The sequence below is a fragment of the Anabrus simplex genome, chromosome 5 (genome assembly GCF_040414725.1).
Source record: "Anabrus simplex isolate iqAnaSimp1 chromosome 5, ASM4041472v1, whole genome shotgun sequence".
NCBI classification, from domain to species: domain Eukaryota; kingdom Metazoa; phylum Arthropoda; class Insecta; order Orthoptera; family Tettigoniidae; genus Anabrus; species Anabrus simplex.
In genome coordinates, this window is record NC_090269.1 from 254,912,753 (window position 1) to 254,931,883 (window position 19,131).

Below are 19,131 nucleotides of genomic sequence, written 5' to 3' on the forward strand. Positions count from 1 at the left end.
ACGCATAAAGTGAACAGTACTTAGGGGAAAAAATGCAAAATGCATTTTATTCCCCGAGTACGCCACGTCAACATGAGTGTTCAAAACCAATCGAGCCGCTAGCTGGATCTGATTTAGGATGTGTGGGCGATGGAAGGGGAGGACATTCTGTAACACCATCGTAATAAAACGAATGATGTTCTCAGAACTCGGAGGGAGGAGGAAGGAGGAAGAGGCAGGGGTAGGTAGGTCTTGAGATTGAACAGGGACAACGGTTTCAGGATGATCAGGTTCAGGAGCAGGTTTGGAACGACATTTATAACTGAAAGCAGGATGATTTCGATTACAATTAACACATTTTGGATTCGACTTATTGGGACAAGCATGAGTAGGATGCTCCTCACGTGAACAGATGGCACATACCTCCGGATGAACACATGGTGTCCCTGGGGCGTGGTCGAACCTCTGGCACGTCCCGCAGCGGATCTTCTGAGGTGGCGATGTTCTGGAGGGTTCCACCCGATGGCGCCGGGCGTAGATCATGGCGCCGTCACGGAGCAGGGCGTCGAGCGTCGAGACGTCGCGTGATAGAATGCGAACCAAGGAAGTGGGTCCTTGAGCGTTCCGAATACGGATGACTCGGTAGATGTGGTGACCCTCGAGTTGGAGTTGAGCAGCCACCTCATCGTCGGTGTAGTCTCGGTCGACTCCATAAGCATCCACAGATAGAATTGTTGCTGGTCGGGTGGGCGGTGCAGGACGTTGTGTTGGACGCTGTGTGGTGACATTAGTGGCCCGTGCATGTGTCCCCAGTTGATGAGCTCCGATGTTATTCATGAAGTGATGGTAAAATGGTTGGCAGGTTTTAAGATTATAACCATCTCTCGACCGTTGGATTTCAAGTTTATAATCCTGAAGATTGGGCGTAAATTTTGCAATTAGTTGATAGATGCACCTGACGTTGGCCTTGGTGATGTCCAGATTTGTAAGCTTTATCAGATAGAAAGGCGGTTGAACAGTTGGCTGGAGCGTTGGAGTAACAATACTGCGCTGGCGAATATTAGGTGGTATTGCTGGGTTTTGCGCCGCCTGAGCATAACTACGTACATGTGCAGGCATGTACGTTGCAGGTTGGTCCAACAGGTTGGGCAGTTGGTGGGCGGTCGATGGTCCAGGGCCCAGCAAATGAATCCCAAGGTCCGTTCCAGAAGATTCCAGACGAGCATGAGATCCCGGTGAGGTTTCGACAGAGCCTGGAGAACGTTGTATCAGGGATTGTGTCGGACAAATTCTTTTCCTTTCTCCATCAGGACTTCCAGAACCAGATTCCGATAAACGACGAGGTTGTTTGGTTTGAGTAGTTTCCATGTCCTTTGGTGGCGACCTGGGTGAACGTGATCGCGTTGGTGATGGCGGCGGTGAAGGAGTCATCGCGTAACTTCCAGAAACTTCTTGATATGTAGACGTAAGACTGTCGACGTGTAGAGATTCCGGTCCGATCATATACTGTAGACTGAGAGCATCGTGACCAAACTGTGTGGCCCCGCCGAGTTAGCAAATCAAGTTTGCTAACCTGCTAAAGGAGAAAAGATTTCTCCGTTCAAAAAATGCTCCCCCATTGGAGATACAACATCAAAAAAGGCTTTCACGGCCGCAGATCTTATAATCACAGCAATAGAACCAGCTTTTGGGTGGTTAGGCCGTGGGGCATAATGCAGAGTTTCGTCCAGACATGCCATTTGGACTCATCAGCTGGAATGGCACGCCCCTCCAGGACTCTGCATAGCAGTGGCAGACCAAACTGTGTGGCCCCGCCGAGTTAGCAAATCAAGTTTGCTAACCTGCTAAAGGAGAAAAGATTTCTCCGTTCAAAAAATGCTCCCCCATTGGAGATACAACATCAAAAAAGGCTTTCACGGCCGCAGATCTTATAATCACAGCATCTGCGGCCGTGAAAGCCTTTTTTGATGTTGTATCTCCAATGGGGGAGCATTTTTTGAACGGAGAAATCTTTTCTCCTTTAGCAGGTTAGCAAACTTGATTTGCTAACTCGGCGGGGCCACACAGTTTGGTCTGCCACTGCTATGCAGAGTCCTGGAGGGGCGTGCCATTCCAGCTGATGAGTCCAAATGGCATGTCTGGACGAAACTCTGCATTATGCCCCACGGCCTAACCACCCAAAAGCTGGTTCTATTGCTGTGATTATAAGATCTGCGGCCGTGAAAGCCTTTTTTGATGTTGTATCTCCAATGGGGGAGCATTTTTTGAACGGAGAAATCTTTTCTCCTTTAGCAGGTTAGCAAACTTGATTTGCTAACTCGGCGGGGCCACACAGTTTGGTCATACTCTCAACACACTTCGTCGCGCCCAACTTTTTGCGGCTGGGTGGCTCTTTCCTCATCGTAGCCTCAGCCGGGCCAATCAATAATAATTAGGCAGACGCCTCGTTGGCAGTCGCCTCCCTCCTCAACATGTATGCCTATCTTGTTAAGGGCGTGGACACATCTATTCCAGACTCGTACATTTACGAGAGAATTGCTGGTGGCCCCAATGACCCTCTCGGCTCGTCGCTCTCCGAAGTTATCCGGCTTCAAGACCGTCTTTCGGGTCAACCTTCACCGGATGTTCTGCTTCTATACCGAGACTCGTATGAAGGATACTGCCTGACAACCAATCGTCTCTTTCTCAAGAATCGTCACCACGAAGTGGTCACCGCTCCCGAGCATCTCTTGCGAGATCTGCGTCATCTTCCAGACCCTCCTGTCACTATTCTCTCCCGTTACCCGCATAAACCAGCGCAAACCTCTGCTCCCACTACCACACCTACTACTATTACTACTACCACTACTACCCCGTCCACCACCACTGCTTCCCCTTCCATCGTTCTTACTACCTCCAGTCATCATTCTCCCATCATGTCTGCCCCATTCACATCCCTCCCTCGTTCTAATTTGCCTCCAGATCCTTCCATTGCGGTTACAGTCGCCGACCATTCAACTGGCGCTCCCACTTCGCCACCCTTCCCTCTTTCGACTAGTACTGTCTGCGACACTGACCCACTCCTTCCCGCCTTGGATCCGTCTTTCAGCCGTTCTCCGGATACCGCCAACACGGCTCCAACACCCCTCACTGGCAACGCAGATGTTTCCCGACCAGCGCGCCAACTGTCTCCCCCTCCAAGCTGTGTCATCCGGGGGATTGATCCTGCTATCACCGAACGGGACCTCCTTCACGAACTGCAACGGACAGGCGTCCCAGCTCGCCGGGCGATTCGGATTTTTAACGATGAAGGCCCGACCTTCATGATGCGTCTACAACTGTCATCTGCTGCTGACGTCGATCATCTCATTGCGACTGGAATCCGTTTTCGCCGTCGAGCGTATAGAGTGGAACCTTCCCGCTCCTCATCTCGTGCCGGCCCCCTGTTCTCTCCCACCCCTCCTCTTCGTTCTCCTCCCATCACGCCTCCCTCCCCACCGTCGCCCACAGTCAACCTCCCTGTTACACAACCACCTTTTGTCCTACCCCCTCACCAGATTTTGGACCTCCTCCGTCTCTATGCCACTTCCGTCACGAATATGACCACTATCCTCTACTACCTCCTCTTACAATACTATCCCATTCCGTACTCACACTTCCTTCCGCAACCCCCTCTCCCACCCACTAATTTGATGTAAATATATGTAACACTTTTCTTGTATACTGTACTCTGCTTTCTCATGTATTTTGTTCTTTTCTGCTATTGCGCGCCCGAGATATACCAACTCCTCCCTCAATAAACATGTACCCAGTTGGGGTCCGCCCCGGCGTGTGTGGTGTGGGTCTGCCCTGTGGGCCCCTTTGCGGATCACGGCCCCCTGCGCCACAGCTATACCCTGCTCTTTTACGTATGTACGATACATACTCTCTTAACTATGTCTTTCAGTACTATTTCCTTCCTTCTCATGGCCGAAGAGCTGCTTTGTTCAGCTGATGGCCCGCCTCCCCTTTGGGAGGAATGAAATGACCTCATGGACGACGGACGACGACAGTTTGGTCTGCCACTGCTATGCAGAGTCCTGGAGGGGCGTGCCATTCCAGCTGATGAGTCCAAATGGCACGTCTGGACGAAACTCTGCATTATGCCCCACGGCCTAACCACCCAAAAGCTGGTTCTATTGCTGTGATTATAAGATCTGCGGCCGTGAAAGCCTTTTTTGATGTTGTATCTCCAATGGGGGAGCATTTTTTGAACGGAGAAATCTTTTCTCCTTTAGCAGGTTAGCAAACTTGATTTGCTAACTCGGCGGGGCCACACAGTTTGGTCTGCCACTGCTATGCAGAGTCCTGGAGGGGCGTGCCATTCCAGCTGATGAGTCCAAATGGCACGTCTGGACGAAACTCTGCATTATGCCCCACGGCCTAACCACCCAAAAGCTGGTTCTATTGCTGTGATTATAAGATCTGCGGCCGTGAAAGCCTTTTTTGATGTTGTATCTCCAATGGGGGAGCATCTTTTGAACGGAGAAATCTTTTCTCCTTTAGCAGGTTAGCAAACTTGATTTGCTAACTCGGCGGGGCCACACAGTTTGGTCTGCCACTGCTATGCAGAGTCCTGGAGGAGCGTGCCATTCCAGCTGATGAGTCCAAATGGCACGTCTGGACGAAACTCTGCATTATGCCCCACGGCCTAACCACCCAAAAGCTGGTTCTATTGAATGCATTAAAGTATTTATTATTATATATGCATTTATAGTAAATATACCTATTTAAGTATATATTTCAAGAATTATATATTAAAAAAACTTCTATGATTGTTGTTCTAATTAAATATTTATTATGTGGCTTTGCAACATTTTGGATTTTTAAACTAGTTGGTGAAGGTGAAGTTATCAGTACATAGCAGATGTGCTCCATATGTTATTTTGTGGATATGTGAATATTTTCATTGTTTAGGAGCGAAAAATACAATGAAAATCCAACGCCAGGAAATACTCAAAATGGGTACATTATATTATGTATAATTAATTATGTGATATTATGTTATTATTAATAACATATTATTTGACCCATTGTTTAATAATAGGTTTTAAAAGTTTTATGCTTGCTTAATTGTTTACTTTTTATATGTTTTACATGTGAATTTTTGTGGGTATAGATTTTTATATGCTTAAAAAGTAAAGTATATTTGCAGTATTTAATATTATTTATCAAGGTGACTTGGAATTAGTAATATAATATGTAGCCGGCTAAAGTCGTGCCAGCCACCGCGGTTATATGTAGGGTTAGAGTAAACATTATTAGTATAAAAGTTAATAGATTTTTATAAGTTTAAAGGTAAATTTTTAAGGTAGAATTTTGAATTTATGTAGAACTTGGGCAGATATATGAAGCTTTGAAACTTGGATTATAAACTAGGATTAGATACCCTATTATTCCAATTGTAAACGTTGTTACTTGAGTAGTAATAGTTATGTTCTTGAAACTCAAAGAATTTGGTGGCGATTTAATCTTTTCAGAGGAATCTGTCCTGTAATCGATAATACACGTTATATTTGACTTGGTTTTGTTATCAGTTTGTATACTGCCATCGTAAGTTTTTTTTTTTTTTTTTAGAGTGATAATTTTCTATAACTCTTATTAGAGTGAATGTCAGGTCAAGGTGCAGCTTATAATCAAGTAAGAGATGGATTACAATTTTAAAAAATTGAAATGGATCTTGCATTGAAAATGGTGCATTTGAAGTTGGATTTGAAAGTAATATTGCTATATTATGATTTTAGCTCTAAAACATGTACACATCGCCCATCGCTGTGGATGTTATTCATAATAACACTTTAATGTGATTAATTTATTAATATATGAATTATCAAACTGTGGAGAGAAGAGGATGGATTTGGGAATCTGTCATGGACAACAAAATCTTTTTGAATGGGCAACTTTGGAAGACGCTCGCTTTCAAACACCTTACCCAGCTCGTGGAAGGGCAAACTGATGATGATAATGATGATGATGAATTATCAAACTAACCAGAACTGCTTGTTATTATGTATAATACATGCAATTATGTGTATTAACCATGTTTATTAAATTGATGGTAACATAAATATGTTTAATAATTTATTCAAATTCCATTCTCTTCCTTAAAACTATGTTCAAAGGAATTTTTTATTAACTGTCTCGATCTGTGGTTGTATATAAATTTATGGATTAATGTATCAGTCACATTTTAATCTTTTTTTTTTCTTTCCAGTGTGAGGATGAAGTTCACCAGTGGGTGATCTGTGATGGGCCAGTTGATGCAGTGTGGATAGAAAACATGAACACTGTTCTGGATGATAATAAAATGCTTTGTCTTGCAAATTCAGAGCGCATCAAGTTAACTAACTGGGTTCATATGGTATTTGAAGTAGGGGACTTAGCACAAGCTTCCCCTGCCACAGTCAGTCGTTGTGGTATGGTGTACATAGATCCAGAAGAGATTGGATGGCTGCCGTATGTCAGAACATGGCTCATGAAGACTAATCTCACTCTTACAGAGGAGCATAAACGTTATATTGAAGGCTTATTTACATTAGCAGTAGATAATGCATTTACATACATAAAGAAGAACTGTCATCATGGTATTGCTCAGGTAATTTTGTGTTTGAAATGATCATTATTAGGAAGAAAATGTAATTCATAGATTTTAAAGTAATGACTTTTAATTTTAGTTGTCTGGAGAGACTGATTATCTTGGATTGAGTAGGGGTTAAGAAAGATTATTGAAACATATTAGAAACATGAGTAATCTGTACATAATATACATGGTCCATCCCAGACAAAGAATGTAATAGCTGTGTAACAGAATGTACTGTAGATGCTTCAACATTAAGATTATTATAATACTTAGTTTGGAATTCAAGAGACTACATGTGAACTGGACATTAATAAGGTGGCATAAGTTCAGTTACTATAGCTTTTTTTTTTTTCAGTGCAGATATGTAGGCACGATTGCACTGACCTTTATTTCTCTCTTGTGGACTTCTCGCGGTCGACAAGATTGTGCAGTGCAGAAGGCTATCAACCTTTGAACTTAAGAACTAGTGGAACATTGTTAGGTGAGGCAGTGCAACTTTTGAACTTACGAACTAGTGGTAAGCCTTCAGGTTAGGGTCATGAAGCAGCTCTTAAGCCTCTAGCATTCCGCAGGGTGATAGCTGCGCATTCTATTTATATGCTGGCTAGTGACAAAGCCATTGGTATGGATTGGTTAGGTCAGGCTAGTGACCAAACCATTTGATCTGGATTGATTAGGTCTGGCTAGTGATAAAACCATTGGTCTGGATTGATTAGGTCTGGTTAGTGACAAAACCATTGAACTGTGATCAAGCAAAGGGGGTCTGGGGCATAAGCCCCCAGGTTAGGGTGACAAAGCAGCTGTTGGGCCTCTTAGCATTCCATAGGGTGATAGCAGTGCATTCTATGTTGGACAGTGCAGAAAAGCTAACACTGACACACTGTAGCTATTTGTTATGTGCAGCTAATGACAAATGAATAATTTGTCCTCTTCAAGGCAAACTTCCCAGCTGACATGAGGGTACAAGAATGTTTCAAGGCTGCAAGCATGCTACATCCTCCATTACATTAAGGAAAATTCAATAGAAGATTATTGCTGTTCTGTATTGTACATAGTTTCTTTACAGATTGCATGTAGTTGTGTCTCTGTTGTGCGCGGGTTATAACAAAATGCACTTGACTTCATTGGTATGAATGATGTCATATCCAGTTGTATCTCAGCTAGTGTAAATGCTAGTGCATGCTTGAGCTAAGGAGAATGGCGCGTGCTAAATGAGATTAGGTTATAAAATAAACATATTTCTGGGGTTGTTGGGTGAATCTGTGGCTGTAATTGTAAATACATCTCTCCTCTGCAAGGTATTTCACATAAGATTTGTACTATTTCAAATCCATTATAAGGCTCTAAAACTTAGGCTGCAGTTACTAAATTTCTACCTATAAGGTTACAGGTAATATTTAGAAATGAAAAATATCTAAACACATTTTACTCATTGTATTCTTACATAGTCTGGCTCCATGGCTGAATGGTCTGCATTGTAGTCTTTGATTCTGCAGGGTTAAGTTTCCCTGGAACATACTTCCAAGATTAAGAGTAAGTGATGTTCCTAATTTCATTAACTCAATTTCTGATGAAGACCGTCCATTTGTCTCCTCTGGTAATCCACACAATTACTGTAGTAGAATCACACCAGAACAAAGACTTCACATTTTTCATCCTAATCTGCCCAGAACTCAATTCACAAGCCTTGCTCCTATAGTTGCAACCATAAGCTCCAAACGAGACAAAGATATCTTTACAGGAGCGAATCGTGTCTTGGCTGCCAACAGATTAAGTTGAACATTGTCGCTTGTCTCTACCCTGAGGAAAACTACTGCTGCATGTGCATTTTGACTGGCATCACAAAAGGTGTGTAGACTGCATTGCTCTATATTCACAGGTTTCTGTACCCATCGGGGGATGCTAATTCCTTCTAATGGAGGAAGTTCTTCATACCACAACAGAAATTCTTTCTTGATAGTATTGTCAACTTCTGTATCCTAATCAAGTTCCATCTTCCACACTTTCTGCAGAAGCAATTTAGGACATAACAGGACAACTAAAACGTGTAGGGTCAAATACTTTGTGAGAGATCAACAGGATTATTCTCTTTTGCAAGTTGCTTTACGTTGCACCGACACAGATAGGTCTTTTGGCGATGATTGGACAGGAAAGGTCTGGAAGTGGGAAGGAAGCGGCCATGGCCTTATTTAAGGTACAGCCCCAGCATTTGCCTGGTGTGAAAGTGGGAAACCACGGAAAACCCTCTTCAGGGCTGCCGACAGTGGGGCTCGAACCCACTGTCTTCTGAATACTGGATACTGGCCGCACTTAAACGACTGCAGCTATCGAGCTTGGTGGATTGTTCTCTTAGTAATGGTGTCAAAATGGAAATCTTTAGTACAACTCATGTTAACTTTAAGTTCATCACTTCCTTAATGCCATAACAAACCCAATACTGCAGAAGAAGAATTCTCATGAGCACTCTGACATTTTTCACTTGACCATTCCTAACCCCTAAGCTCAAATTTGGCCATTGCCATGACTTTGATCAATTCTGATATGAATGCATTAAGTTCATCTTCAGTATCCACACTAGAAACAACATTGTCAACATAAAAACTGTGCAGTAACTTTTCTTTAAGAGATTGATTTGCATCCTCTTATCTCAAAAAGTGGTGTTCGATTGCAGCTGCTAAGGAAAAGAACTACACTTTACACCAAAAGCCACTCTTGCATGCTGGAACACCCTAACCTCCATTTTTAAATAACAGTTCCACCATAAAAAAACATAGAAAGTTCTTGTCTTCAGGGTGAATACCAATCAGTGGCGTACACTAAACCTCACCTACCCCAGCTCTGCTGGGGGGAGAAGAATTTTGTATTTACGTAACACTTTTTATAAAGTCAGCTACGTCAAGCCAAATACAGCTTTCTCGACAGTCCGCTCACTCTTCAGTAGTTCATCACTCTCCAATCGTGACCCAAGGACTTTGTTGTTTCTGTTATAAGCTGATACAATTCTGTATGTACCGTAAAGTGGGGTAACTTCGGCCATACAGGGTAACTTCGGCCACTGACAAATAGCAATACTTATTTTCTCCTGCCTCCTAAACTAATTTTTAATTTCGTGCGGCTATTTCTAGCCGGGTGCAGCCCTTGTACGGCAGACCCTCCGATGAGGGTGGGCGGCATCTGCCATTTGTAGGACACTGCGTGTTATTGTGGTGGAGGATAGTGTTATGTGTGGTGTGTGAGTTGCAGGGATGTTGGGTACAGCACGAACACTCAGCCCCCGGGCAATTGGAATTAACCAATGAAGGTTAAAATCCCCGACCCGGCCGGGAATCGAACCCGGGACCCTCTGAACCGAAGGTCAGTACGCTGACCATTCAGCCAACGAGTCGGACGCCTCCTAAACTGAAAAAGATAAACCACTTGCAACAACTGAAATGCACGTACAATAGAATGCTGTATCAAAACTCAGTAGTCCAACGAACATTGGCGGTCTCATTTTTGAGTCAATCCATGTTTTTCGCAGCCCCAACTATTGTCTTGTCTATATATATATTTCGTATGGCATGAGGATACATTGTTACAATTTGGTTATTAACAAATATGTACAATTACACGAAAAACAGTTTCATCTATACACACAGAACAAGTACGTAATAAACAAACTATATTTATACATTTGAGCTCATCAATATCTGCATTGCTGCTAAAGCTGAATGTCCAGTTTTGTTAGCCAACTCACAGCTTCATCACTGGCCTCGTGGATATCCTTTATTGTCCAACTGAATCTTCGGAGTGGGCACTCTGTGACGATATGTTGAACGGTCTGAGGCACGTCAGAGCAGTCGCAATAAGGATCGCTGGTAATCTTCCACTTGTGTTTCCAGAAGTTGCATCTGCCATGTTGAGTTCTGATCCGATTAAGTGATGACCAGATTTTTCTGGGTAAGTTGAAACCAGGAGGTTGCATAACTGGATCCAAAATTAGACCTAATCTGTCAGGGTTTGAAGCTGCCCACCTATAGTGCCAGGCAGTGTTAGTATGAAATTCATCTTGGACTAGCCTCTTTCCTAGTAACCAAGAAGGTTTCCTAGATTTCAGCCTGAGATCTTCACGTAGGCAGTCTTGATGTATTGGTAGAAGAGGATTGTCACAGCATTTAACCCATTCTTTCTTCAGTGCCATTTGTCTTCGGAGATGAGGAGGTGGAATATTTGAAAGAACTGGTAACCACTCCAAAGGTGTGGATTGGATGGTTCCTGATATAGCCCTCATTGTATCGTTTAACTGAGTGTCTATCTTCTTTGTATGGGCACTGTTGAGCCATACTGGGCAGCAGTATTCGGCTACTGGGTATACTAACGCAAGTGCTGTAGTTCGGAGGGTGGATGCAGATGGGCCCCAGCTTGTTCCTGTGAGTTTGTGCAGGATGTTATTGCGGGTTTTGATCTTGGCAGATGTTTTGCGTACATGTTCGCTGTAAGTCAAAGATCGATCCAAGATAACGCCTAGATATTTTGGATGAGGATTGAACTTCAGTATATGACCTCTGAATTGAACCTGAGGGACATAATTAGCTTGTCTGTTGCTCAAATGAAAGCAGCTGACCTCTGTTTTTGTTATGTTTGGTTTCAGTCGCCAGGTTTTAAAATAATTATCAATTCTGCAGAGATCTTTAGTGAGTGTGGTTTCTGCTCCAGCAAAATCACTAGACTGGGCTGCCAAACAGATGTCGTCAGCGTATATAAACTTCCTAGCATTAGTTGAAGGTAGATCTGCTGTATATACGTTGAAGAGTAATGGGGCCAGTACCGATCCCTGTGGTAATCCGTCACTCAGTTTGTAAGTTTTACTTATGTTGCCATGTAGGTGTACTTCAATCATTCTATTAGCCAACATATTATTCAGCAGGGTGGCAAGCGTCTTACAAGGGATTAACTTCAGGAATTTGAGGATCATTCCTTTTCGCCAGACTGTGTCATATGGTGATGACAGATCTACGAACACTGCTACGGTCTTCTTTCGATCTTGAAATCCCCTCTCAATATGGGTGGTTAGGGCTAACACCTGGTCGGTACAGCTGCGGCTTGGTCTGAAGCCAGCTTGTTCAAGTGGTATGTGCTCTAGGATTTTGGCTGAGATTCTATTGTATATTACTCTCTCCAGTAGTTTGTAGCAGACACTTAAAAGGGCTATGGGTCTGTAATCTTCTGCATTGTCTCCACTTTTCCCTGGTTTAAGGATTGCTACTATTTTTGTTCTTTTGAGTATTGTTGGTAGTTGTCCAACATGTAAGATATTGCTGTAAAATTTGGCAAGCCATTCGGTTGTTCGGGGGCCACAATGTATAAGGAATTCTGGGTATATTCCATCCAATCCGGCTGCTTTTCCTGACTTTATTTCTTTTAGCGCAGTTGAGATCTCAGCAGCTGTGAAATCAGAGGAAAACTGAGAGACTGCTTTGGCCTGGGTTATCCTCGATTTTAGCTCTTGTTGAATTCTTTTTGACTCTTTCTTATTTGTGCCGACTGGTTTTCTTGTCAGGTTAACTAATCTGTTTGCCACCTCGTTTGGTTTTATCTTAGAGCTCTTGGGACCGAATTTGGGAGTGCTGTTGCCAAGTTTCCTTAGAAGTGACCATGCTTTTCGACTGGAATGTTGAAAACTCATATTTTCCATGAGATTGAACCATTTTTCTTTTCTAGATGAATCTAGAGACTGGATCAGTTCATCTGCAATTTCAAGGTCACTGCTGAGCATATATTCCTCGTATAGCTCTTTGTATTTTGGGTTCCATCCAGGAATATAATCCTTCCTGTATCCTCTTGGGATATGCTTTATCGCGATGGCGGATGTTAGTTTGACAAAGCGCTCGTAATTTCCTGTTGTAGGAGGAATCAACTGTATATTATGTTCCAGTTCGCTGGTGAATTTAGACCAGTTGGCTTTGGAAAAATTCCAGCGGGGAAGTGGGACTGATCTGATGGCAGGTATTTCCAGGCCGACTTTGACAAGCACTGGTCTGTGTTGGCTTCGGGGAAAGTTGTTCAGAATTTTTCTAGTACAGTGTAGAGGTCTTCCAAAAGAGTCTTTTGATACAAAACACAGATCAGGGTTATAGTCCTTATTCCATCTGGTAGAGTGGAAGGAGCCCTTTTCTTTGGCATCAAACAATAGAAAAAGATCTTCGGCATCAGCCCATTCAGACACATCTTGTCCCTCTTTGTTGGTATAGTTATAACCCCATTTAGTGTTCTGACTATTAAAATCGCAGAAAACAAACTGTTCTCTAGCCCCAGCATTCGATTCTCCATTCCAGTGGTTTATGGGGTCAAAATGTAAGTACGTCTGGTAGCTGATCAACCTAATTTGATGCATCTTATTCAAATAGGTTCTTCAGGGAATAGTTTTGTGATGAAAGTTGTCCACTTCTGGGGTAACTTCGGCCATGCCAAAAACGTACAGGAAAACATGACACGGCCGCGGGTTTTGTAATTACGAGCCTGTTTACTTCAAGAATGCTTTAGAAGAGATTAATAAAGCCACAATAACAATAATCGGGGAAGTTTATCCCGACAGGGAGAGGAAAGACGGTTCCTATTTTCAATCTCCTTTTCCCTCCATACTATTGGGCTTTATGATTTTCGTACTTTTTATTTATTATCTTTTGTACCATTACGAATAATTATGCAATGCAACACATAATTTGTAATATCATACAATGCTTGTACGCTTAGGTTAAATGAAATAGTTTCTTCTTTGTGAAAAATGTGAAATTGATCACTATACTTCTGTTTCACCACAAATCGTTTTAATTTGTTTGTGATTGTTGCTACTGGGCTTTTTGCAGGCTTTTAAAAAAACCTTCACAGTGGCCGAAGTAACACTACATCGAAGAAAACTTTGTTTTAAGAGATATTTTTATGGCGGCCGAAGTTACCCCAAAACATGGGGTAACTCCGGCCACTCTTTCGATAATCATAATTCATTACTGAATAACAATTAGAATTATGTTCATATTTAGAAATGAAGAACAAACATGGCAGAACTTATAGTATATTTTTCAGAAAATTAGAGGGAATATTTCACATTTTAATTTAAAAAATATACGAGAAAGTGGCCGAAGTTACCCTGTTTTACGATACTTATGTTTTCTGGACAGTAACTCTCCATGGTAAGTCCATGATCTCCCTTACTTGATCAACCCATCCTTTTGCGACCCGTCCTCGTGTCCTTGTGCCAGAAACTTTTCCTTGGACAATTAATTTTTCGGGGTTGTCATCCTCTCTTCTCATAATGTGACAAAAGAATTCCATGATTCTCTGGTACACAACTTGGCATAGACTTTCTTGTATTCCAATTTCCCGGATAACAGAATCATTTGTTTGCCTGGCTGTGTATGGTATTCGCAACATCCTTCTCCAACACCACATTTCAAAGGCGTTGATTCTGTTCCTGTCTTAAGCTTTTATGGTCCAAGTTTCGCATCCATACAGGAAGATCAAGAACACAAGTGAATGGACTAATCTTTTCTTCATATTCATAGATATTGCTCTGCCTTGCCAGATCTTCTTTAATTTTGCTGTAACTGTACGTCCTAGAATGATGCAACGTTTGATTTCTTTTTTGCAGCTACTTTTATCCTCGATTATTGAACCAAGACAAGGAAACTGACAGACTTTTTGAAGATTGTTCAGGTGCTGTGGCAGCTGAATCTCTGCACCCTTGTTGACAATGATTAGTTTTGTCTTGCTCCACTTAATCTCCATGCTAAGATTGTGACTTTTCTGTTGTACACGATCCATTATCTCGACAAGCTCCTGTACACTGCTGGCTACAAGTGTGGTGTCGTCTGCAAAACGGAGGTTATTAATTCTCTTTCCACCAATCGAAAATCCTCCTTCCCAGCTATCGAGGGTGTGCCTCATGATATATTCATCATAGATGTTAAACAATTGAGGTGATAAGATGCATCCTTGTCTCACCTCATGCCTTTGGAGACTTAGAAACTTGATGATAGCTCACCATCAACACTGACTTTGGCCAATTTGTTATCGTATGAGCCTTTTATAAGTGAAATGAGATGAGATGGAATTCCCATTTCCTCTAGAACACACCACAACTTCGGCCACAAAACACAATCAAAGGCCTTTTGGTAGTCAATGAAGCACATAAACAAAGGAATGTTAAATTCATCGGCCTTTTCAACCAACTGACAGATATTTAGAATCTGTTCTATAGTTCCTCTTCCTTTGACAAAGCCAGCCTGTTCTGATGGGAGCTGATATCTAATGTAAGGTTTCAAACTTTAATTTATGATATGCAATAATATTTTACTTGCATGTGATAGTAGTGAGATGGTTCAATGATTCCCACAGTTCCTCTTTGATCCCTTTTTGTGAAGTGGAATGAAGATGGAAATGAGCCAGTCTTGTGGCCATACACCACTGTCCCATATCTTATTAGATATGTTAGATGTAATAGTTAACACTCCAAGTGTTCAGTGCCATGCTTCAGACACTGCAAGAAAAATATCAGTATGGTAACAGTATAGCCGCTAGCACATCATCTTGCTAATAATAATAGAGCTGTTTTATGAGATCAATTGTAATAAAAGTATATAGGCTATTTTATTTTTGGATTTCGGCATATATAAAGCTATTGAGATTATTCATTGATGGCACATGTGGGGGATTTTTTTTCCTTGTGCTCGGGAAAATTTTAGGTTGCTCAGCATGAACACAGATAAGCGCAAAGTACAATAATTTTGTATTTTGTTGCTGTACACCTATGGGTTTGCCTGTAATGGTGGTACGGGCTGTGTATTTTTGTAGTGTTGTTCTTGTGTTATGGATGTGCAAGTTCTGTGGCATTCTTTGTGAATATAACAGTGTTATTCATCATGAGGAATACTACTTTCCCATGTCTGTCATCGCTCACTCAGTTTAGGTTAGAATTTTAAGTTAAAAAAAAAAAAGTCCCAGTACATTCCTGTGAAAACCATAACTGTACACTTACGATTCATCGCCGGGTGAAACTGTAAGTACATTGTTTAAAATCTGCTGTAGCTTATGTTATGATGCTGCCATAGAATCAATTTGGAAATGGTAATGTGTTTTTTTTTTTTTTTTTTTTTTTTTGCGGCTGGGTAACGAACGTATTCACTGCATGCCACTGATACCAATCTGTGAAAATGCTCATTTAGTATCAACAACCACTCCTATCTTCTTTTCTCTAAATCTGAACAGAACATTCTGGTTGAGTTCAATGAGTTTTTGACCAGTTTCAAAACATTGATTTAAAGATGGAGAACTGCCTAGTTTTGTCGAAGAATCAAAAACAGGTCTAATTCTTGTAGTTGCACTGTTTTCCTTACAACTGGTCTATGCAGTAAGTAATGACAACATTGAACATGTTCAGATTCAGGCACGCCTTCTATAATTCCCTCAGCCAACCAATCATCAAACACTTCATTGTAATCTCAAAGAAAATCTTCAGATAATTTCTTTCTAATCGAACCCAGTCTTCCTTCAGAGAGATTCAGATTTGATGGCAAAGTAGCCGAACTTCATATCAACCTTCTTAATTGCAATGTACACCTTGGAAGAAATTATTTTTCTCTGCAATTTCTCATTCCCTCTTTGTAACTTTCTCTACAGGATTCAAAATGCCTATTTACATCCAACCTCCACAGATCAGTAATACTTGCCTCTTTAATAAACATAAAGTTACATGCAAGCCTTCATTTTCTTCACTTCTCTTGGTATTAGGAATCTTTCTCATCAAAGCCCAGCCTAACAATGTCTCTACTGCAACTAAATAACATGACAGCAATTCTCTTCTATCTGTTAGAAGTTTGCCTGCCACGTCTGCCCCAGTAAGTATTTCTGTAGGCCCCAAACTTGCCTCATTATTGGTGATATCTTTATCGGTGATATCTATCTTCAATTTCTTCAACTCGTTCATCCATTCCCCTTCCGTAACATGTGAAATGTCTCCACAGATCATTTCTTGGTCTAGAGCTTCAAAATTACACGAAAATTCATTGCACAGGTCCCCTACAGAAACCCTGCAAACTTCATGCTCATTCTGTTGTGTTGTCACACCACCAAAAAGAGAATGTGAGACGGTTTCCTTTCATAGTGAAGTGTAACCCATCTCTAAAGCTGTCTTTTGTAAAATGTGTGACTTTTGGGAGCCAGTAGCCCCTAAAGCATGAACACATTCAGTCTTTCTATCAGATCGTATATTTACATGAAGGGTTTGTAACAACTTCTTAGGCAAAGTGGAAACATTTGCCAACGTGACTTCCTGAGTTGCATTTTCTTTGCTGCTGCTAACTTCTTTGGGGACAGCATGTTGTTTTTCTATCAACCGTCTGCACATTGAAACAAAATGCTTACCACCACAAATTATACATATTATGTTTTTTACCTTACAATTCTTTACCATACCCTGACTTCAGATAAATACAACAACACCCCTTTTTCCCTAACAGTTTCTGTTTACTTTCCATTGACATTTTTCTAGCAGAGAAGCAATCTGCACTGGTGTGATGGCCCTCACAAAACAAATATTTTTCATTCTTCATAACACCATAGCTGTAGGAATGTTGTCGTCTGAATCCTTCCCCTTGTGTTTCGGTTTTATTTTTGTCCCTTCATACTTTAATTCAAAACCAGATGTAGCAAGGTTTATTCTCTGTTCACCCTCCACCTCCAACTTCAGGATTTCATTAACCCCTCCAGACTGTCTTTCGCATTTGTATCAAAGGTAAATGCCAAATTCTTAATAAATCTCTGGGGAGGCACGATTCAACAAGGGAAAACAACATAGAGGCATACTTGTCCGTTGTGACATCAAGTGATTCTAGTGATCTCTACTGTGTTTCCAACTGATCATAAAGTTGAGACAATGCAATTCTGGATTTGGATTTTGAAGTCTTGTGTAAAATTAACCTCAACAGCTCACATACATAAACCTCCACAAGATCTTATTGACTAAAACGAGATTTTAGGCTTCAATTGCTTTACTGTAATTTATTCATGTTCTCTCAGTTACCTGCCTAGCACATGATCCTTTTACTATTGCTTGTACTAAATATTGAAACATCTTCCACAGCTATTTCAGGATCTTCATCTATTTTAGAGAACTGACTCCAGAATGGTAGCCACTCCTTTAAATCCCCTCTAAAAGTGCAGAATTCTTACTTTGGTAACTTGAATTTCTTGGTTTATTGGTTGCTAGACCAACTCCAACACTACCCACTTCATATTCGGTTTGTTGAATATGCATTCCTAAAATACGCAGTTTAAGGTCCAGATACTATTTCTGATACTCATCAGTCCCTTCTATTTCCTTGTCATTATCAGCCTCGTCATCATCTAATAACAAATCAAGCACTTTCAAATCCAGTTCATTCAAAATCATTATCTTACTTTCTAACAAGGTGGATAATGATTGAACTTCCCTAATATTAACATTAACCTGTTTAGCAGTTTTGGTAAACAAAGTCCTTGTCACTCTCCTTTGCTTCAGTAATTTATCGAGGCTTTTGCGCTCCATATTCCAGGTGGGTACGATGATTTTCCTTCAAGTTATAAATTTCTTCCAAGTGATCCTCTGATGATACCAGCCGAGCTGTGCATGTCGATGCTGTAGCATGAGTGGAATACGGGCTAGAGGTGTGCGTGCCCGTAATCCCAGTACTAGTAACCAGTTGGCAACAGTTTGTGTTGACACTTCTGTGCTCACAAACCCTCTTATCTGTGCTGTGGTAGCTGTACGATCTGCCACTGCTGCTCTTATAATATGACTATCTTGGCGGACGTCTATGCAGCGTGGATGTCCAGAACCTCGTCTACGGGTGTGAGAATGTTCACGTGACCATTGCAACCAGCATCATTGCACAACTTGTGTTGGCAATTCTTCGAAAGGACCATCCCGCCACTCAGAAGGCTGCAATTTGAGCCCTGTGAAACTCGCTCAATTAACTATGGGAAGCACAAGTGCATCTCCATGGCATGGCAACTGTTTGCTTTACATGTTTACATCACATTGAGCCTTATGGCTGTAAAATTTCCCTATTAAAGGGCACACGCAGATGGCAATCTGGCAGCTATGTCACTGCGCTATCTGTTGGCAGATGACATTGAAACCATTATCAGTACATCTACTATCCCCCAGGTAGCACCTGCCATTATCAGATCAAATTCGATGTCGTCTTTTCAGGTATACTAATTTTTCTTTTCCGGCAGTGTATATCAGAAGGATGAAAGGAATGTTATTGGTGAGAGGTAGGGCTCAAGATGGTTGGGAAATGCAAATTTTTGAAGACCTTATCAAACATGATGTAAATTTTCAACAAAAACTAGAACATTAGCTGTGGATGGACAGGATGAACTGGAAAAGGCTTGTTAATACCCACACCCAACTTACTAGAGTGGAGAATTGTGAATAGATCATCATCTATGGATCCTTCCAGTGGCCCGAGTGAATTTTTGTGAACAGTGTGCCTCTGTCTGTTTCTGTTTTTGCAAATTACTTTTTTCATTACATC

General features: G+C 41.6%; 1 protein-coding gene across 1 annotated transcript in view; it reads left to right on the forward strand.

Moving 5' to 3' along the window:
• Dhc16F (Dynein heavy chain at 16F) overlaps positions 1-19,131 on the forward strand; it is a 1,052,459-nt gene that overhangs the window by 474,693 nt on the left and 558,635 nt on the right. Inside the window, exon 30 of the mRNA XM_068227815.1 lies at positions 6,212-6,592. Coding sequence (XP_068083916.1) covers positions 6,212-6,592 — 381 coding nt within the window. The remainder of the gene's footprint in view (positions 1-6,211; positions 6,593-19,131) is intronic.